Consider the following 22,969-nt stretch of genomic DNA (forward strand, 5'->3'; position numbering starts at 1 on the left):
TCTCTGAAATGACTTTTCATTTTCTAGTTTGTAGCGTAAGTAAATTTGCTTTTAATCATAAAGATAATAAATACTTTTTTTAAAAAAATGAAGGGGACCGCAACTTCCTTCCTGGCATCCTGCTCTCCCCATTCCAGCCACTGCCTCCTGCAACCTTTGCCAAACCCCAGGCATCAACCATTCTCAATACCTGAAGGCTTTCCAATCCTGTTTCTACCAGGCGGCGCTGTCCTGAGTTCCCGCCCATAAATGAAACACCCTGTGGGTATCTCATTATCGGTTGCAACCTGAATACGTTCAAAACTGAGCCAAACCCTTCTCTTCTTTAACTTGGAAGAGGGGGCCACCACCCTCCCATTTTCTCAGAGGAGAAACCTGGAAATCATCCCAGATGCTAACCACCTCAATCTGTCAGTAAACGGTACAGCTTCAACTCCTTAAATATCTCTTGCTATATTTTCCTCTATTCTTTCCACCTACCATTGGCTTATTTCTAGATTACTGTTCTCCCGGCTGCCAGTTACTCCTTTGCCATTCCCCCCCCCCCCCCACTACCACTACAGTTACATTTCTAAAGAGAAACGAATATGCTTAAAATCCCTCCTTCGTTCCTAGTCACGGTGTTCACAACAGGGAAACAATGAGTTGCCAAATGAGATTCCTGCTTTCCCTCTTGCCTATTCCAGGGCCTCCAGAGTGAAGGACATTAAGTTACCGAGAGAGCGTGCTCTCTCAGGATCTGAGGCCCTGGCCAATGCTGCTTTCCTTCCACATCCGGCCACCCGGTCTGTTTCCCAAGTTCAGCCTAAGGGTTCTCCATTGCGGAGGCTCTTCCTATCCACCCTCTCCCACCCCCACCAAAGTTGGATACCTGTTTGGGCCCCTGTGCATCCCCCTCCCCCCTTTTTTTTTCAGAGAATAACAATTTAGCTCAAGAGAGGAAGGGAAATCGGGGTGGCGGGTGGGGGGGGGAATAGAAGAGACATTTTTAAAAGCGGGTTCGAGTACAAAAATGTGTTTTGAGGGCAACTCTTGGAGGCTGGGGAAGTAAGTACGCCTCTCCCGGCCTGGCTTCCTCGTGTGTATAATGGGGATATGAACCCCCACCCTCAAGCCCCTCCACGGGATAGTGTTGGTACAAGGTTGGGCAGAGCAACAGTCTATTCCCAGGTAGCGCCCGAGCCTGTCACCGAGAGTGGCCCAAGAGGGCTGCTCACTAAACAGAGAGCGCCGGACAACGGGATGCTAGGGCGCGCCGCCACACCGCGCGGGGGGGCTCCGTAAGGCCGGCGGGACCGCCCCCACGCCGCCCGCCGCGGCGCAGGGCCGGGGTCGCGGGTCGGGGTCGGGGTGACCGCGGCGAGGCCCCTCCCCGCCGGCTGCCCGCCGCCGATCAGACGCTCCCTCGGGCCGCGCCCCGCCAACGCCCGGCCGGCGAGCCAGCTCCGGACAACCGCCTCCACCTTTCCGCGGGGCCTCGGGGCCTGCCCGGGCGGCGGGTCGAGGGCCGCGGCCTCCGGCCTCCGGCCTCCAGCCCGCCGCCGCCGCGCGCGCCGAGCGCACCTGACCCTGGCGGGCGGGGCGGCGGGCGGGGCGGGGCGGCGGGGCTGACGTGGCCCGCGCGGCATGGAGCGGGCGTGATTCATCAGCCGCCGCGCCGGGCCGGAGGGGGGCGAGCGCAGCGGCCGCCTAGGCGCCCGGGGCCGGGCAGTGGCGGCGGCGGCGTTCCTGGCCGGGCCTCGCGCGCGCTCCTCTCGCTGTCGGTGGCCGGGCCCCTACGAAGGTCAAGATGGAAGAGATCCTGAGGAAGCTGCAGAAGGAAGCGTCCGGGAGCAAGTACAAAGCCATCAAAGAGAGCTGCACCTGGGCCCTGGGTAAGCGCGGGGCGCGGGGCACCTGCCCGGCCGGTCGGCGCCCGCGCCCCTGCTCGCCGCCGCCGGAGGGCCGCGCGGGCTGGGGCTGAGCCGGCCCTGATGCGTGGGGGGGGGGGGGGGGGTGCTTCCGCGGAGCTTCGGTGATGGATGCATTTCGCGCGATTTGCGAGAGTTGCCTCAGTGATTAGATGTGGGATATGAGAATTTTGGTTCGGGCGTTAGCATCCATCCGCCTCCCCTCTGGTCTCTATCTTCTAGTAAACCTTAACGGGGAACGGCCGTCTTCCCCGCCAGGAGGCCCCCTTTTCCAGATCCCCAGCAAGGTGGATGATGGTCACCCATCTCGAGTTAGGACCACCAGCCGGTGCGAATCCAGGGGCCCGATTCCAAGCGCCTGTGGGGAAGAGGGAAGTTGAACCAGCAACCCCCGTCTGGAAACACTGGCGAATGTGACGAGCCAGGAATGGCTTATTTGATTTGATTTTCCAGATAGAGGCCGGCTTGTTGAGTATTGGCTTCCATGGTTATTGTACATGAAGAATTACGCACGGGTGGGATTGTGTTACGTCTGCAATTCTGTTGTGGTCTGCCCTTCAGACAGGTGGGATTTTAAATTTGTGAGCTGTGCAAGCACTGAAATAAGTTCCAGGTGGCACATTTGGGTTTCCCGTCAGACCCAGGGGGCAGAACTCCACCTCAGAGAAGACCGAAAGACATTCCAATTAAGCAGGAATTTGGGCAATCAAAATTTTGTTTCTGGTTGGGAATGCAGAGGGATCAGGAGCGTGCCTTGGGTGATAGTGATGGGAAGAAGGAAAGGCCGAGGAGAAACCAAGGCAGCCCTGTGGGGCCCTGGCCTTGCCCAAGCCTGCATGTGATCCCTCGGTTGCCATTCAGTTACAAGATAAAATTACATCTCTTTCTCTCTTGACCAGAAAGCAGTCAGTGCTTGTTATGACACCGATGTGGTACAACCTGAAAAGAGATAAGTGCCATTAGCAGGTTTGCCTCTAGATGTAGAATCCGATGATGTTTTAGGCAACTCTGTTAATACTTAGAAGATCCGAATTCACATGTGTTGGGTGTGTGTGTACAAGTAATCGTAGCAATATCATTTTTCTTTAACATCTGCCTATCATCACATTTTCTACCAGGAACTTTATCACGTAGGCAGAACTTGACCATTGTTTACTGTTACAGAAATATGGACCAAATATAAATGAGCAGGCTGGCTCTTAAAGCCACAGGACTATTTTTGCATTGCCATTGTCATTCAGCAGAGTGATTCAGAGCTAGATTCCCAAATGCCTCTAATGAAGGGTCACAGATGGCTGAGTAACATAATAAAGCAGGGCTTGACTGCGCTTTAAACATGCCATTCCTTGTGTTCGTTATTATTTTGCTGTAAGTTAAGCAGATTTAGATAACAGGGAAGAGAAGTGTAATGTAGTATTTTTAATGTTTAAATTTTGATACTCAACATCTTGTTAAGTTATACGGCAGTGTTGCTGAGTTTAAGTCCTTGAACCCACCTGGGAAGTAAGTAGACTATCTGAGTCGAGCCTGGAGTCCAGCCTGACTATAAGAGCGGATGTGATTCCTTTCCCAGTGACTGTTCTATAGGTACCAAGAGGAGACGACAGTACACGAGATAGTTAAGTAACAGGGCCTGGCATTCGTTGTACAGGTTGAAATGAATAAATCAGGAAAACATCAAAAGAGGAGGTCATGTGTGTGGGGTTAGGGGTTGAGTGGTGGGAATTGGTGTGGGCTGGTGGGCTTTTAAAGTAGATTTGAGTTGGGATGCCTGGGTGGCTCAGTCAGTTGAGCGTCTGACTTTCACTCAGGTCATGATCTCGCAGTTTGTGGGTTCAAGCCCTGCATCAGGCTCTGTGCTGATAGCTCAGAGCCTGGAACCTGTTTCGGATTCTGTGTCTCCTTCTCTCTCTGCCCCTACCCTGCTCATGCTGAGGCTCTCTGTCTCTCAAAAATAAATAAAAATGTTAAAAAGCTTTTGATTAAAAAAAGTAGATTTGACTTGAAAAATAGGTAAGCTGTGGATTCCTTCTTTTCTTCACTTATTTAGCAAACATTTATGAAGGCCTCCCCTGTATTGAGCAGTGGGGATATAAGGACGAGTAAAATGCTTCCTCCCTATAAGGAGTGTGTTAGAAGGGCATGTCGGAGGGAGAAGACAACATGAACAAAGGCTATATGGTTTCCTGTTCTCTTTCCCACTCCAGTCTATGTTCCACCGGTCCACCAATTTTTTTTCTTTTTTTTTTTTTTTACTGTAAACACTTTCCCCTCCTCAACCTCCATAATTTCTGTCTAGATTAAAGGGTAAATTCCTTAGAACATGCTTCAGAATCCAACCCTGGCTGTTCTTTCTTACCGCTCCCCCTACCAAGGGTTCAATAAACTACAAACACTTCCTTGAACACGCTGTGCCCTGCACACTCCTCTGCCTCTACTCATGCTGAGAATTCCATTTCCAGACTCCTAAGGCCCACCTCACAGAGGAAGCATTTCCTGAGCTCTTCAGTTGAATCCGTTTCTCCTCTGTGTTTGGAGCCCTGCCCTCATGACTGTCTTAGAGCACCTGCTACTTTGGGTTATAGTTGGCTGTAGCTACTCTTCTAGGGCCAGGATAATTGAGAAATATCGTAGTCAGGAGACCAAAAGCAAATGAAGAACAAAGGAAAACAAAACCCTAATTCAAGTTGATTTAAGCAAAACAATTTATTCACTGTATTAACTCACTATCCCTGGTGAGGCTAGCTGTGGGGGTGAGTTTGGTTCAGGAATTAGACGCTGTTCAAGGACCTTGTTCTGCTCTTTTTGGGGTGACTGACATGCTCTACGTGACAAGCCCATGGCTTTGGGCTTCTGAATGATCACATTTAGACCATGTCATGAGAAAGAAGCATTAGCACACTTGGACCATCTGAGGGGAGAGGGATCATCTCCCACTAAAGCCATCATGGGAGAGAAGAGTCATTTCCACACCTAGTCCATCTCAAGAGAAAGGAGTTATCTCCCACTTGCACCATCATAGGGGAGAGGGGTCACCATGACATTTAGCCTGTCACAGGAGAGAGGAGTCATCTCCCACTGAAACCATCTCTATCATAGGAGATAGGCCATTGCCATACCTAGACCATCGCAGGAGAAAGAGGTCATCTCCCACTTGGCCCATCATCCAATTGTCTCAAGAGACTGGAGCTCTTCTAGCGACTCCTCCCAGTTTTGGGTTTCATTTGTTCTCTCTTGCTCCTGAGGAGTCACGTGTGTACCCGAACCAGTCCTCTAGCTAAGGAATAGAATGGCCTAACTGGCCTAGGCCTAGGCTACAAGGCTTAATGAAATCTCTGAGTCAGAGAGGGATGGTTTCCTAAAAACAAAGGTAGCTTGCTGTTTCAGAAGACAAGGGAGTGGATGCTGGTCAGCCAAAACAACAAAGGTCGACAGTGTAGACAAGTGCTTCTTGAACGTAGGGACTGTTGCTGATGTTTCTTTGTGGCTTCTGCCCCTGTAGGAGGAGAAGCAGATGTTCAATAAACAAAGTCCACTGGTCACTCGTTTGGGTCTTAAGTGATATTCATCTTTTTTTCTATTTATAAACTTATATATACTCATTTTAGAATATTGAAAAATGTTTGTACAGCACAAAGAAAAAAAACTAATATCACTTGTAATCTCAACACCCAAAAGAACATTAATCACAGTTTGGAGTATTTCCCTTCTGCAAAGGGTTATACTATATATGGTGGACTGTCATTTGTTTTTGTGTTTTAACTTTGGTTTTTTGGTCTTATTTTCTACTTTGTTGTTAACACTTATCTGAAAATCAGTTTTCTTTTTTTTATTTCTAACGATTTTTTTTTAAGTAATCTCTACACCCAGTGTGGGGCTTGAACTTACAACCCCCAGATGAAGAGTCACATGCTCTACTGACTGGGTGAACCAGGTGCCCCCGAAAATCAGTTTTCTTAATGGTTGTGTAACTACAGATAAGGAATATAGGTATGTATCTTTCCTCTATTTTGAGTGAACGAGGTTATGTATTTTTCTTGTCAGGGAGATAAGGGTCTGACCAGGGAACAGACAAGAAGGGAAGGGGTCAGATTGTAGACCGAGGAGAGAATAGCATTCTCCTTCAAGAACTGGCAATCCCAGAGGCATGTGAGTTGGGAACGGCTGGATGGGATAAGATGTCAGAACATCAGAACCGGAAGGGCCTGTGTCTTCATTTTAGAAACTTTTAGTGTTTTACGTATGTCCGGGGACTTGTGTCGAATGGATTTGGAAAATGGAGGAGAGGGGAAAGAAAACTAGAGAGAGGCTGGGACGCCGGGTAGGGGAAGAAGAGTCCATTCACTGCCATCCTTCCCTCCACCTTCCCACCTGCTTTTGCTTCCAGCCACAGTTTCTGTTATACTCGCAGCCACACCCTTCTTGAAAAGTCTCTGTGGTGATCGTGTCCACATCCCCACTTCCTACTTACCCTTCAGCTCACTTGCATCTGACTTCCTCCTTCATCATTCCACCAACGGAGGGTGAAGGCTAAGGTGTACAGACCTCGGTCCAGCAGGGCGCTCTCAGCCCCACAGCACATACCCATGGACGCCTGACCCTGGCCTCCAGGACCACCCCCTGCCGATTTTTATCACGCCTGGGCGGCTCGGTCTCCTTTGCCAGCTCCAGCACTTAACCCCTAGCCGAAATGTCTGAGTGTCTCAGGAGTTATCCCTGAGCCCTCTTCTCTTACCTCCAACCCCACTAGAGTGGAACGCAGCCAGACCCAGGGCTCCTTGTTAGCAGTTGTAGGGCTGGGCACTATTGAACATCCCGAGTTGAACAGAAACCCCTCTCTCTGATGAGGGGAACTACAATGATTTGGTTGTTTAGTGTCAAACCCTCCTCTTGGGGAACGGCATCAAACTGTCCCGAGCACTGGCCCCTGCCCTGCTAACTGGAGGCCGTGCTGATGCGAGTGGTCTTGGATATGCTCCCTGCACATGCATCTCAGGGCTTCGCTTTCTTGTTATCATGTCTCATCCTAACGACTGACCTCAGTTCTTCCCATTCCTCTGTTGGCCTTGTTGGCGACAGCATAACCGACCCTGCTGATCCCATCTTTCTGTTTTGCGGATCCTCTTGCTTACGCCTACTGTTTGTCCCTTTGGCCACCACAGACCCAGATCCTATCATCACGTTTTGGACTGTTCGTACTCCTGAGTCTCAGGGATACATCTCGTGTCCATTTTTCCTTCTGATCTTTTAACAGGCTGGGAGAAAGCTTCCTCCTCCTCCAGTGAACACGGTTCACGTTGACAGGGCTCGTCGACCCTAAGCAATGAAGAAAGGAGTCAACGCAGTTTGAGCTGAAAAACTGGGAACAAATTGGAGCTTGTGATATTGGGATTTCTAATAAGAAATATATATTTGGTCTTTGTCCTGGCTTCTGGCACAGAGCCCCTAAAATCCTTGAATTTCCTAGGTGAAGAGAACCGGAAAGTGGTTTGTGCCATGTTAGGGAAGTGACCTAAGAATGGGGGCCAGTTGCCAGGAGAACCTGCCCTGTGTTTAGAGAGTTGGAATTTTTAATCCCACCCCAGACGTCCAGGGAAAGGAGAAGGGCTGGAGCTTGAGATTGGTCTCGGATGGCCAAGGATGTCATCATTCCTGGCTGATGAAGTCTCCATGGAAAGACCAAAAGAACACAGTGTGGAGAGCTCCTGGGTGGGTAAACACACGGAGGTTTGGGGAGAATGGGACCCTCGGAGTGCATGGAAGCTCCACGCTTTTTCCCCACACCTTGACGTATGCATCTCTGCGTACCACATGTTTTCACTAGGCAGCTCTGTCTCCTTTGCCAGCTCCAGCTGGCCATTCCTGGGTCATGTCCTTTTATAATGAGCCAGGAATGTAGTGAGTGAAATGTTTCTCTGAGTTCTGCGAGCTATCCTAGCAAATTAACTGAACCCAAGGAGGGGGCCATTAGACCCTTCAACCTACAGCCGGTCAGTCAGAAGCCCAGGTGACAACCTGGATTTGGGATTGGTGTCTGAAGAGCGGGGGGGGGGGGGGGGGGGGGGGTGGGGGGGGGGGGGTGGGTGGGAAGGGAAGCAGTCCTGGAGGACTGAGCCCTTAACCCGTGGGATCTGATACTCTCTCCAGGTAGATAGCGTCAGAATTGAGTTAAATTGTAGGACACTCAGCTGGTGTGAGAGAATTGCTTGTTCATGTGGGGAAGCCTCCCCCCTCCCCCTCCCCCGCCCCCCCCACATACATCAGAATTGGGTGCAGAATTGTTAGAGCTATTGAAATAGAACAGTTTTTAGGTTGGGGGGGGCGCCTGGGTGGCTCAGGCGGTTGAGCGCCCCACTCTGTCTCAGCTCAGGTCATGATCTTGCGGTTTCATGGGTTCGAGCCCCACATCAGGCTGTGCACTGAGTGTGGAGCCTGCTTGGGGTTCTCTCTCTCCCTCTCTCTGTCCCTCCCCTACTCACGCTGTCTTTGTCTCTCTCAAAATAAATAAATAAATAAGCTTTAAAAAAAAAAGAACAGTTTTTAGAAAAAGAATCGTGTTTCATTTTCTCTACAATTGGAGGCAGAAGTAATGTATGTAATCCACAACAATGGTAAAATATTGAACATCCAGCTTGAATTCATGAGACTTAAGAGTGAGCCTCCTTTCAGTATCCCTAGCTATAGGGCGATTTAAAAAAAGTTGAATATATCACGTCCTAAGTGTGTGTGAGAATAATGAGATGTCGCATAAAATGCTTTGTCAACTGCAAAGTCTCTCACAAGTATAAATTATTATTTAAGGGTATTGAGACAGTATTTTCAAGGAAATAGCTTTCCTTTCTATATTTACTATTATTTTTTTAAGTTTATTTATTTTGAGTGAGAAGAGAGAGAACAAGTTGGGGAAGGGCAGTGAGAGAGAGGGAGAGAGAGAATCCCAAGCAGGCTCCACACTGTCTGTGCAGAGCCCAGTGCGTGGCTGGAATTCAGGAACCGCAAAATCATCACCTGAGCTAAAGTCAGATGCTTAACTGACTGAGCCACCCAAGTGCCCCATTGTGTTTTAATTGAAGTTTAGTCGACATACAATACTATGTTGATTTCAGGTGTACAACTTAGTGTTTTGACCATTGTATACATTACAAAATGTTCACATTTAAGTGTGGTTACCATGTCATCATGCAAAATTATTAAAATATTATTGGCAATATTCCCGATGCTGTACTTTTCATCCCTGCGACTTACTTAGTTTGTAACTAGAAGTTTGAATCTCTTAATCCCCTTTGCCTATTTCACCCATCCCCCACACCCCTCCCCTCTGGTGAGCACTAGTTTGTTCTCTGTACATGTTCATGAGTGTATTTTTGGCTTTTGTTTATTTTGTTTTTCGGATTCCACATAGAAGTGAAATCATGTGGTGTTTGTATTTGTCTGATTTATTTCACTTAGCATAACGCCCTCTAGGTCCATCAATGTTGTCACAGATGTCACATTCTTTTTTATGGCTGAGTAGTATTCCATTGTATGTATTATACCACATCTTCTTTACCCATTCATTCATTGAGGGACACTCAGGTAGCTTTCATATCTTGGCTATTGTAAATAATGCTGCGATAAATGTAGGATGCATATATCTTTCCAAATTAGTGTTTTTGTTTTCTTTGAGTAAAGGAGCCCATAACAGTGGAATTAGTGAATTTTGAATGGTAGTTCTATTTTTAATTTTTTGGGAAACCTCCACACTGTTTTTCACAGTGTCTGTACCAATTTACATTTCCGCCAACAGTGCACAAGGGTTCTCTTTTGTCACATCCTTGCCAACACTTATTTCTTTCCTTTCGGATTCTAGCCATTCTGACAGGTGTGAGTTAATATCTCACAGTGGTTTTGATTTGCATTTCCCTGATGATGAGTGACGTTGAACATCTTTTCATGTGTCTGTTGGCCATCTGTATGTCTTCTCTGGAAAAATGCCTACTCAGATCCTCTGCCCATTTTTAAATTGGATTATTTGTGTATTTTCTGGTGTTGAGTTGTATGAATTCTTCATATATTTTGGATATTAACTCCTTATGAGATACATGATTTGCAAATATTTTGTCCCATTCAGTAGGTTGCCTTTTGTTTTTGTTGATGGTTTCCTTTGCTCTGCAAGAGCTTTTTAGTTTGATGTCATCCCAAGAGTTTGTTTTCACTTTTGTGTCCTTTGTCCTTTCTCTGCTTTTTATTACAAGAATACAGCATTTTAGCCAGTTAGCCAATAGGTTAAACTGGCATTCCAGTTCAGGTTAAAAATTTAACTACTCATTTCGTATCTCTATAGGGAAATATATCCTAATTTTAAACTTGTTTAAGGGCATCTTTGGAGCTATCAAGGGAGAAGGATTTTGAAGTATGGATAACTTGCATGCAGATAATTGAGAACTGACCAATTTATAATTATAGGATTTTCTAGGGGGAAAAAAAAAACTAACCATGATATTTATTTGCAGATTCCCACTCTATACATATTTATTTTTAACTTTGTAATTTTCCTTCTGCAGAAACCCTGGGTGGTGTGGATACCATTGTCAAGATCCCCCCACACTTGCTGAGGTAAGGAGACCGGAGTTGTATAATATAGTGAAAGTAAAAATCTCCTACTGGGTTTCCCTGAAGGCCCAGATAATCTTACTGGCTTATAGCCTTTTACTTGTGGACCAATGGCTTTTTTACATCCATGAAATGGGATAGATCATGAGGTTAGCATGATGGGGACCTGATTGTGGTGATTTCTAGGTATCTGTGGAATGAGTGAAGTCAGTAATCTGAAAGAAACAGCTGAGGAAGTGAGATGAAGGGATAAAATTGGTCAAGGAGAAAAATGACTAAAACCTCAATAAGAATGTAGCCAGTGGACAAAGTCTTTGACCGTAGATTGGGAAATGGCACCCCCACTGGGGAGAAGCAGCCCTACACCCTGTGGGGTGGATCTAACTCCCACCAGCCCCTTGGCTGAACACTATCTCACAAACTCTGGCCACCTACAACAGCCCTGAGATGGTGAGTCTATTTTCCCCACCTTCTGGACAATTCCCCATCATCCTTCATCAATGAGAGAAATGCCCTCTGTGGGAGATTTGGAAAGAACAAATAAGAAAGTTGCCCATAATTACACCACCTAAAGGTAGCCGCTAAAAACAGTTTAATAGATTTTCTTAACAGACTTTTTCCTACATATACATATTTTTATAAGTTAATATGAAATTTTAATTATGTTTGTTTCCTGCTTGTTTCTTCAGCCCATATCATATGAAGAACATTTTCTAATGTCAATATATGTTCTTCAAGTTAAAATATTGTATATTCTTCCATTATATGGGTGCTCTAACATTTAATAAGTTTCTTTTAAGTTTACTTATTTATTTTGGGAGAGTGAGAGAGAGTGCACAAGTGGGGGGAGGGGCAGAAAGAGAGGGAAAGCGAGAATCCCAAGCAGGCTCTGTGCTGTCAGCGCAGAGCCCGATGTGGGGCTTGATCTCATGAACCGTGAGATCATGACCTGAGCCAAAATCAAAAGTCGGATGCTTAACCAACTGAGCCACCCAGGCACCCTGGTAATTTTCTTAGTATTAGACCTTTGGATGGTTTCCAGATGTTTTGGAACATTATTAAAAATATTGAACTTACAGTCTTTTGTTGAGTATAGTCCTACACTGTCAGGACATAATGACTTATTAGGCATTTTCCATCTCTGCAAGTAGAATGAACAAGAATTATGATTCTGTGTCTTTTAAAAATTTATTGCTTCTCCTATAGCATCTGCTGCAAGCTGATATATTGTAAGGAAATTCATGTGTTTATCAAACCACACGTACTTTTGTGTGCATAAAGCGAAATGGACAGAATGGCTGCCAGCATCGCTCTTGTCCAGGGGGGCTGGGGGCGGTGTTTCAGCTGGGGTACCCATGCACATAGGAGAACATGAAGACTCTCCTAGAGATATGAAGGCATAGGTAGTTTAAGGAAGATGATTTCCTGGTCCTCATTATTTTGGCCCTTTCCAAAAACTGATTTTGCCACATCTCCTTTTCTAGCCTACCTATTATAGTCCCTCTTCTTCCCCTTGAGCAAGGAAAGCATCGCCATTACCCATCCCATTCTGAATCTTACCGCGGTATGTTCTGCGGGGGTGCAGAAATGTCTTCCCCCAACAAAGGACTATGAAAATACTAGTGTTTGTGTTGGTAAAAGGGATGACTGTAATGACCAGACCACACATCTTTTTGCAGGTTAGTTTTTACTTCTTGGCTTTCAGCAACGTTGAAGGAAGACCTCTTCTAGTTATAATAGACAAAAAAAGATGTTTTGATGCCAAGTCTCCTTCATTCTTACTTATGTAACTAAGTTTTCTTACTGCTTACATCTGTAAGAGTGAAAAAGTCTAGAAATGATGTTAAATCCCACCTTATTCTAGCAATAAGGGATACTCATCCATAGATGTATGAAGTAATTGAAGATAAAAATAAACAAGGCCTACCTATCTGTTTCTTTAGGAATGCATTTCCGATAAAATTATACTTTTCGTGTTAACTACATTAACATTCTTATATATAATCATTAATACTGTTTGTATCAGTTAGGTGCATTCATAATGGTACCTCAAGCCAGAAGAAAAGTAAACACTTTTAAGCCTCATGAGCACAGGAGACTTTTAAAAAATCACTTTGTATACATTTTATACACAGAAATATAGTAGGGAGATTAATAAAAAAGCTCTCAAGAATTGAAACATATTGGGGCGCTTAAGTAGCTTGGGTGGTTGAGCATCTGGCTCTTGATTTTGGCTCAGGTCATGATCATAGGGTTCATGGGATCAAGCCCTGCATTGGGCTCTGCTCTGACAGTGCAGAGCCTGCTTGGATTCTCTCTCTCTCTCTCTCTCTCTCTCTCTCTCTCTCTTTCTCTCTCTCTCTCTCTTTCTCTCTCTCTGCCCCTGCCCCATTCATGTACAGTGCCTCTCAGAATAAATAACCATTAAAAACATAATTAAAACATATAATATTGAGAGAAAATTAAGTTGGGGAAGCAGAATGGAAATACAAGTTCAAGGAGAAAAGAGAACAATGTAGCATCTTTTACTCTGAAGAGTTCACTCATAGGAGCGCCTCAGTGGCTCAGTGGGTTAAGCATCTGACTTCAGCTTAGGTCATGATCTCAAGGTTTATGAGTTTGAGCCCCGCAGCAGGCTCCATGCTGACAGCTCAGAGCCTGGAGCCTGCTTCGGATTCTGCGTCTCCCTCTTTCTCTGCTCCTCCCCAGCTCGTGTTCTGACTCTCTCATAAATAAACATTAAAAAAAATTTTTTTTAAGTTTGCTCATATACTTTTTTGATGGATGAAGCTGGTTTTCAAATTGGTGTGGCATTTCAATTTCATTAATACATTTAAATAAGTGATATGTTTTAACTAAAAACTGTTATAATTCCAATATGCCAGAATTACAGCCTTTTCAAGTAATTACAATTATGACGAAGAAATGTAAACGTTAATTTAAAATATGTGCAAACCAGAACTTTACATTTTTCTTAGTGGCTACTGGAGCCAGAAAGGCTCTAAAAGCTATTTCCAAATCCAGAGAGTGGTTGAACCTGACAGCTGAGCTTTCTGTGGTTCTGGGTCTGCAATAAAAGTTCTGCCTATTAGTGTTAGGCCTAAGAACATAACAGTGATACCAGAAGAGGCTCCTGGCCTACTGCTTAAGAATGTTCATCAAAAGACAACTGGTCTTTCCAACTCTTGGTGTGTGTGTTGGGGCGGGGGGCAGATGAGTTAGAGAAAGTGCAGTATTAACGGAAACATGGTTGGTCTCCATTCAGCCATGTCATTTAACTTTACTTTCACCCATGGCCTCAAGATTTACCCAGAGCCAGCTTGCCAGCTTGTATAACCTGTAGAAGGGGGTCACCAAACTGGTGGCAGGGATGGTGGACCAGGAACTGTGGATGAATTCTATCTGTATCTATCTATCTATCTATCTATCTATCTATCTATCTATCTATCTATAATGTGTTTTCGTGCTTTCACCGTTGTTAGCAGATAATTCGGAGTGTTTATCCTAATGGTAAAGAGCTGGTGATGCCATCCTTGTGTGCAAAGGAATGTGTTTGTATTCCAGGCGTGCAGTGAGGTCTATCAACCATTTTTGTACAGAGAACTAAACCATATAAATGAGACGAAGCAGATGTGAGCCTTGCACTCAAAGGTTTTACAGTCAGAGGGAGGAGAATAAAGAAATACCTAGCTGGAAAACACTGTTTTTGTGGTAGCGACTGTAAAGTTATGGTAGATTTTATACATATAAGGAGGTTTCAGTCTGACTATGATTCACAATAGTTGGGAGGTTTTTAAGGCCTCTTTCAGGGTATAGGAATAAGCCATAATTAGGACAAAAAAGAGCCATTGAATCAATATTTGTCTGATTTCCTATTTCCCTTTATCATAAGGGGAAGCGATATAGTGAGATATGCTGTAATGGGCTTTTCTTCTTTTGTTGTGAAATCAGTCTTCCTTTGATTCTTTGATTCCACTGCCAGGAATTTTTAAACCGAGAGTACTTACTCTGTCCAGTTATTTAAGAGGGCATCTTTCTATTATTTGAGTACCTGCTCAAAAAAAAAAAAAAATCTAGTGACTAAATATTTGTGCATAAGAATTTGGATACGTTGATTATTTGTCTTCAATTATATTTTAAATCTTTTTCTTCAATTATATTTCTATTTAGTATATGGTAAAGAAAGCAGATTCGTTAACGATGTCTTGTATTCTCCTGATTTTATATTTCAGATTCAGTTTCCATTTCTGATAATCACTTAGAAGCGTTTATTTGCAGGTATTTTGTTGTTTTGGAAAGTGCAATAGGGAATAGATCAAATCTCAAGGACTTTTGCTGTGCTGTTTTTCTTAAGTTTTCTTTTGCCACTGATGGATTGCTTTTTATGATAAATATATTAACATCGTGATAAATCATTGCTAATATTGCTTCGCTCAATTGCATATATTAGGAATGATAGCTCCGATCAGAAGGAGATTGAAACCTCGAGAGACATATGGTCGTATTACTTCTGTTTTACCATTGATTGCTCTGAGGACTTCTTGTACAAACCACAGTAGTCCAAAGTGGACTACTGTCACGTGAATGATTTTAGTCACAGTGCCCTATTCAGTCATGTGTAGGGCATTGTTGGGGGGAAGCCCCACCATAAAACATTGTAGGTGAAGCTGAGGAGTGATCAGAGGCATTGCCTGTTTCCCCCTCAAGCTCCTTCATTGAGCCACTGTCCACTCTCCTGGTTTATAAAGTTAGCAGCTATAGCAACAGGGATAGGCATTCATGCAGCGTGCCGGTGAGATTCAACATCAGGGATGGAGGAAGCTCCAGGGTGACCTTTCCCGAGTTTGTTAGTAGACAGTTACGTGAGAATCATTCTACCTTCTTGCCCTAAGTCTTGATTTTGAACTTGGGAGTGGAACTTTAAGAAGTCCTTATCTTCCGCCATGAGGAGCCTGTACCCTCACTGTCTTTGCTCCTCGTTTGCTTCTTCTTAAACTTCAGGCCTTCCGTGTCTTCACAGGGTCGAAAACCTATGAATTCGTGGGCCATCACAGTGTCCCTATACTCAGGAAGGAGGTCATCAAGTAGTTCAGGCTCTTCCTTTGATTGGGGTTTCCACTTCTAGGTCCTACTTGTCTGATAAGCAGAAGGCAACTTTCGGTGCTTCCTAATTGGGATAGACTTGGTGAACTATCTCTGACCAAGTCAAGTCACCACTAATAGTCCTTGACTTCATTGTTGTTAGCCACTGGTTTTTCAACCAAGTGATAAATTAGCCTGGGAAGCTACTGATCAAGAAATATTAGTAGCTAATAACACAAAATGTTTTCTGGTCTCTGACACTTTTCTACTTTATCTTCTCACCCCCTAAACCTCCTTGCTTTTTCCCTGTGGTTTGGGAATCAAGCGATATAACCAAAATAGCCTGGTCATTTATGGATTCTTCAGGGCTACTGTGGTTTTTGTTATGAATATTCAGGTGTGATGTCTGTGTTTTGTGAAGCTGTCACCAGCCTTGCCTGGCAGGGAGCCCCTGGCTTAAGCCTACCTGGAGTTACCACAACTTCTGGAATGTTGAGTTCTTGCAAGTTGATTTGTCAGCCATCCCCCTCTCCATACCCCGCTGTCCTTGCCGTGGCTTGGTTAAGATGATACCTGCTTCCGTCTGATCTTTTTTTTCTCAGAAATGTTGAAGAGTTTATATTACAGCCAACCCTAATTGTGAAAAAGAAAAGGGTTCTTCTGTGGACCTTTCAGTACCATTGTTGTATGCAGTCACTGCCTCTTCCAGATCATTCTTTTTTTTTTTTTAATGTTTATTTTCAGAGAGAGGGAGAGTGTATGCATGCATGCATATGTGCACACATGAGTGGGGGAGGGGCAGAGAGAGGCAGGGGGAGAGAGAATCCCAAGCAGGCCCCACACACAGTGTGGAGCCTGACCCACGGCTCGATCTCACAAACCATGAGATCGTGACCTGAGCCAAAATCCGTAGTCGGACGCTTAGCTCACTGAGCCGCCCAGGCGCCCACCAGATCATTCTTGACCTGCTGGCACATTCCTAAAAAATGTTCTTCCCTGTCTCATGGAGTTTTGCAGTGTTCTTCTGCTTCTGAGTTTTGGTTGGGTGTGGTCAGTCTCACCCAGAGACTGGGCCAGAATGGCTTGCCTGCTGTCTTTTCTAGTGGATTTGGAACTCCAAATTCTGGTGGCTGTGGATCTGGACATCTTCACGTAACTCTACATAAATCCGTAAGGAGGATGCTTTTCACTCCATGCCGAGGCCCAGACACGTTAGGCCACTACAAGTTTGATGTCTCGGTTGAGCTGCCTGGGTCTCTGACAAACTACTCTGCCTCCCCTGTCAGATTTCCAAGAGGTTCACTGCCCCATGACCAGGAGCAGGTGAGGTGAGTGAGGCTAAGTCATGGAAGTACAGGGCCAGATCCTGTCTTTATTTAAAATTTGGCATTTCGTTTGCCATGGAATTTTGGCATTCATTTCGAGTTTTTAAAATGTGGCTTTAAAGCACCTCACACCAATCAGAATGGTTAAAAAAAAGAAAACAACACAAGAAACAACAAGTGTTGGTGAGGATATGGAGAAAAAGAAAAAAAAGAATACACACACACACACACACACACACACACACACAATGGAATGTTACTCAGCCATAAAAAAGAATGAAACCTTGCCATTTGCTACAACATGGATGGATCTAGAAGGTATAATGATAAGCAAAATAAGAGAAAGTCAAAAAGGCTTTCATTCATATATGGAATTTAAGAACTAAAACAAGTGAGAAGAGACCAACAAAAAACCAGACTCATAACTATAGACGACAAACTGATAGCTCTAAGAGGGGAGGTGAGTGGGGGGATGGGTGAAAGAGTACACTTATGATGAGCACTAAGTAATTTAGAGAATTGTTGAATCACTATATTGTACTTCTGAAACTAATATAACACTCTGTGCTTGTTATACTGGAATTTTCAAAAGGAAAAAATGTGGCGTTAAAATATTATTGATCTTGCTGATTGAGTTTTTTAATGCTCCCTAAAATTTTGTGCCCGAGGCCAGTGCCTCACCCACCTCACCCAAGTTCCAGCCCTGCGCTCTTAGAAAGTTCTCATGGCTGCTGGAGCCATCCACATTCAAATCAAGCTTTATTCTGTCTCGTCTAGATTCCACAGACTGTTTCTTCTGTCCTGCTTTGGGCGGAGCCTTGGCAACATGTACTATCAGGAAAAACTGCTCTTTCCTAGGATGAAGGGTGTGCTTAGTAAGACCCCACTTCCAGGATACCCTCTCCCACGTGTACTAATGTTTTACTGAAGGCATTTCCCAGCACCTGTTCCTCCTCCTTCCTGGGCCCATCTCAGAAGCTGAAATAAAGCTTGCTTGTTACAAATCTTTCTTCTGCATGCCAAAGCTTAGACTAAAGCAGTAGATCTGAGGTGTTTCATTAGCGATCCCAAACTCCCTTTATATGGGGCACTAAAACATAAGGGGGGCATTTTCTGCCCTTTTCATCAAGATTGTCCACTGAGTATCTCGTTACACACAGCCTTTCTCACTTCGTCCTCCTACTTCTCCTTGAAGGCTGAGCTGTGTTTGCTAGAAGTGATCTTTCTCTGTGCACTCGCTATACATAAATCTCTCATGGTGCTTACCCGTTGTATCGGCAGTTGTCTAGGGGTTCTGTTCTGAGACCCTGTCCTCAAGGAGTTCATATATGTAAATTATTCATCTTTTCATCCCCTAGTTCGGTGCCCTGTAAATGCTTGTAGGATGAAACTGCTTCTCCGCACTGCCGTACATATCCCAGGGGACCTGTACCCTCCTCTCCAGAGTCTGAGGAAACATAGTATTTGAAAGAATCCATACCAGAATGGAATCTCAACTTTGGCAATAGAACTTCTCAGATCTCATTGGCTGACGGGGGGAGGGGGTTGGTCCCAGAGAGTAGAACCAGAAGCCTAGCACCCAATCCATTGACCTCAGCTAGTAGAGTCTTAAATTCCTCCCTCTCTCGTCAACCAAAGCCCCAACTAGCCTGACGTGTATTAGATCAGGGGTTGGGAGTTGGTTAATGTGTTGGGCCAAAGGACATTGACTCTCCAAGGGTTTCAGCTCTCATTGGCCCACGTGGAAGAGGGAAGGCTGCCTGCCCTGCCACACTCGCAACGTGAATTTGACTGTGGAGTATTCCTGTTGTAAAGAACTAAAGAACCTTCACCCCCATCCTGTTCTAATCCAGGATTTGCCCCTTCTCTTAGCCCAGGTTATTTACAACAGGACTGGTACCGATGAGATAAAACGGTCCAGGGAACCCTCAGCCTGTCTTGTTAAAAGGCAGCCAATGGCAATGAACCTCTTGTTGGCATTTCTTAGTGCCCCTTTGACAGCAATCCCAGACATTACCCCGGCCATGGCCCAGCTGCCTTTTGCTTACCTTCTCTGTGATTTTTCACATCCAATCTCAGCCTAATTACTTTTCTCCTACTAGTTGTTGTTCCCAGAAAGACTCTAACAGCCCTTCTTCCCATTTGCCCTTGTCTGTGTCCCCCACACCTCTCCTGTCCCCACCCTGGCTGAGCCTCTGCCCAGCCTTCTGCTTCATTTTGCCTGCCTGGTCCACATCCTTTTCTCAACTCAGATGTTGGCACATTCCTCCCTATCTTGATGGGGGGCCCTACTGATCTTTCCTGCAGGATGGGAGCACATTCATCAGCATTTATGCTTTGAGAGAACCATCCATAATAGCTTTCCATGCCTTGTATGGTTTCATTTTAATTGCCTTTCTGCTGCTTTGATCTATTTTAGTGTTTTAGTTCTGTTTTGAACCCTGGAGCCACTTCTACAGGATGTGCAAAATTTATGTTTGTTTTTTAATTGAAGAAGTCACCGTATCCACATCAACTGGGAAAGACTGTGATTTAAAATGGATGAGGACCGCAAATACCTCAATAGTGGTTTTTGGCAGGCAGTTTCAATCTCATCGTTGTTTCTGCCTTTCTTGTATCTTGGAGAAGTGTTGGGCTCCCCTTGCTATCCTATGGTCAAGAGAAGGAAGCAAAGGATGTTCTTGTAGAATTCCCAGGTCCTGTGTTCAGCTTGTGCTAACTGAATGGAGGCTGTGGCCTAAGTGCAGGACAGGTGCTGCTTATCAGGCTTCCAGGCTATTCCAGGTGAATTGCAAACATTTGTGCTCCTCACGGGTTTAAGCTCATCTTGAGGGCTCCTCTCTTTTCTGCCTTCTGCCTTTCTTCCCCAGTACAGCTGACTTCCCTTGGCAAAGGCATGCAAATGCAAGTAAATTTTGGCTCTGTTGATATTTTGCTGGTTGTGCAATAGGAAAACAATTTTTTAAAAAAGAAGAGGTTTAAGACAGTTTGGTTAATCTAAGCCTGGCTCATTTTCAAGTTGTAGAGAATTCTTTATGTCAGCAAGTCATGAAAGGAAGGAAGGAGACTCTGTCAACCTTGCTGGAGGTGGATAGGGACCATTTAAGGGAACAAGGACTTGCCCTGGAGCTGACCTGGTGTTCCAGCTTCCTGAGAGCAGGCTTGCCCGAAACAGGTGAGCAGAATGACATTTCCCTGTTGGCCACAAATATTGGCAAAAGGAACGGGGCATGTGGAGAAGCCTTTAGCAGCGGGGATGCTGAAATCCTTGTTAGAAATCAAGGTTCCCCAAAGATCTGATTTCTCTCTTTCCTTCCCCTGCTGCTATGGGAGTCAAAGAGTATTCCTGTCACCTTTAACAACAAATGGCATAAGTAACAATACTATACTATTTCCTCACTTACAAAAACCTTCTTCTGTGTGTTATCTGCCAGCCCGTAGGCCAGTCCTAATGGTTTTGTGTTCTATTCCCTTTGATAAGGAGGACCTACAATTAGCTATCCATTATAAAGCTTCTCCTTGTTAACAGCCCCTGCCCTAAAAGCCCCTGTAAATGATGCAGTCAATTAAAGAAGTGGATAACCCACCCAAAGTAGGATGTAGGGGATCTTGGGCTTGGCTGATATTTTGGAATGTGAACCAGATACTATTAATGCTTGAAAATAGCCATGGCCACTCATCACTCCTTTATGCCAATTGATGTTTTTATTTTATAGCCCTTGGTTCTAAAGGGAAGTGTTGCAAGGATACATAAAACTCCATTTTGAGAAAAATATAACCATCTAATCACAAATTTTCTTTCTTAAGCCTCTCTCTCTCTCTCTTTTTTTTTTTTTGAATGGTGTGAAGGTAGGCTTTTTATTCTGTTTGGTTTTTATAATTAAACTGTGCCTTATAGGCGATTTAGGTCCAAATTTCCTGCTTTGTTTCAAAGTATGCCTCTGAGAAATTGTTTCTATTGATGGGTTATAACAGTGGATTCCAAGAGATGGGCAGGGACTGGAGGTTATTGATTCGGTGGTGGAAATGGTTCAGTGAGTTGTTTGTATCTCTCCTTTTCACCCCGCAGGACTTTTTTTCTACTGGGGAAAGCACGGCGCAAAAACTAAAATCATATTTAGTTTCTTGGGACACCTTCCTTTGTTGAATATTTTATATTTTTTCTCTTTTTGTTTTACTGCACATTTAGGTGTGCAGCTGAACTGTTGATAAATCTGTACGACTATGTAAGGACACAACAATACCCAGGTGTATCTTTTTCAAGTTAAGTCCAATAAATTTGACCCTGGAGCTAGCTCTCCCTTTACCTGTTTGATAGGCCAGGACTCTGTCAATGCGATGCCTCTTGGCATGCTTACCAGGCTTTGTCTTTTCTCAACTAATTTCGGGACACTTGAGAACACAGGTTAACATTTTGAAAACCTTCAGTGTGTGACAGGGCCTCTCCTCGGTGCTATGCATCCTGATCTCTATCCTGACGGCGCTTTTGTGAGGGAGGCAAGGGAGATGCTGAGGTTTTGGAGAGACTGGCCAAACTCCTCAAGCTGGCCTGGGGCAGAATCGGGACTGTGCTGGACTCCAGAGTTTACTGTCTTAAACTCTGGCGGGGTATTCCCTCTACCATTACTGACTTATCACAGAGGTTTATTTTTTCTTATTTGTAACTTACATGAAAAGCTGAGATATAGAATATTAAATTTCATGCAGCAAATGACTTGATGAAGCACCATCGTTGGAAAGAGCTCTTGGGAAATCTGTATTTAGCCGCTGCTCACTCACGAGAGCAAGGTACTAATGTAGGAATACGGATAAGATCGCCTGGCGCTGAAACAACTTTAAATGCAATCTACAAGGAGTCAGGGCTTTTAAAAGAGGGCGTGTCATACATTCAGGCTGAGGGAAGAACCAGGAATTATTAGAGCCATTGAGATTAGTGTGTGGACAGGACTTTGCCAGGAAATGACCTAAATTGACTTTTCCTCCTTGTGAGGCAGAAGGAGACCTTAAGATCAAAGACTCTGGTCTGGAATTGATGTGAGTACCCACCGGGGAAGCCTGAGTCATTACGTAATTAGCTAACCCTTACCTCTCGGAGCTTCTGCTCACTTGACTGAGGAAACTGCTAAGCAGCAGCTAAGGTGGTCTCTTTAGGGAGGGTTATGCTGCGCGAGCCTGCAGAATTACCGAGAGGAGATTCAATGCAGGACTGATTTTTACCGAGTTAGGCCTAAACTGAAGAAACGCATCCAGCATAGATCACATTCAGGTGGGAGCAGACCTGGACTAACTTTTCACTTAATGAAGTCCAGAGAGAATTATTGTATTTTAAAGTTGGGGGTGTTTTGGCCTCTGAACCTGTAACTTCCCCGTTGCTTGCTGTCTTTTGTAAGCCCCATTTTGTTTTTCTGTATTTGCCAGCTGGGAGAAAAATCTTTCAAAGACAAAAGGGCTTTTGTATGTTTATTTCAGAGTGTTGGCAGAAAAAAAGCCAGGAAACTGTGTCCAGCTGTGGTTGGTGGGGAGGGGCCTGGACACAGAGGCCACCTGGGTTGACCTGGGGAGGGCTGCTGTGTCTGCCCTCTGGGATCTTAACTCCACTTCTGAAATAAAGCTGGCTGTGGAAGACAAGGCCAGTGACCTGACATTTGCTGCAAGTGGGGAGGAGAGCACTCGTGTGTTTCAGACGTCGCAAAACGTATAGCTGTAATTTTAAAGTCAAGAGGATATTTGATTAAGAAAGAGAACCGTTGTTGGTTTAAGGTGTGTGCACCCAAGCACCCAGTACAGGGGACGCCTTTATAAATATTTGCTCGTGAGATCACTTGCAGCATTCGGTCTTGAATGCCAGCATCTCTAGTCGAGGCGTCTGGAGCTGTGATCAACAGTAGAAGGACAGTGTGAGGGGGTCTCGGCTGTGGTGGAAGAGGCAGTGGCAGGCAGCGACAGGCATCCCTGGGCCACATCCTGTGTACCGGGAATAGGACACTGACTGTCTCCCCTCTAAGAGCGCACCGTTTGAGGAGAAAGGAAACGGAAACGGTAATGGTGATACACTAAGTC

At 45.0% G+C, this 22,969-nt stretch overlaps 1 protein-coding gene across 2 annotated transcripts in view; it reads left to right on the forward strand.

The window, feature by feature from the left end:
• Positions 1-1,729: 1,729 nt before the first annotated feature.
• The window catches only part of ARFGEF3 (ARFGEF family member 3), a 184,107-nt gene continuing 162,867 nt past the window's right edge, over positions 1,730-22,969 (forward strand). For both annotated transcript variants that reach the window (XM_030316441.1, XM_030316442.1), the window contains exons 1-2: positions 1,730-1,874; positions 10,454-10,505. In XM_030316441.1, the coding sequence (XP_030172301.1) occupies positions 1,790-1,874; positions 10,454-10,505 (137 nt within the window). In that variant the 5' untranslated portion in view covers positions 1,730-1,789. The remainder of the gene's footprint in view (positions 1,875-10,453; positions 10,506-22,969) is intronic.

Source organism: Lynx canadensis, chromosome B2 (genome assembly GCF_007474595.2).
Source record: "Lynx canadensis isolate LIC74 chromosome B2, mLynCan4.pri.v2, whole genome shotgun sequence".
In the NCBI taxonomy this organism is placed as follows: Eukaryota; Metazoa; Chordata; class Mammalia; order Carnivora; family Felidae; genus Lynx; species Lynx canadensis.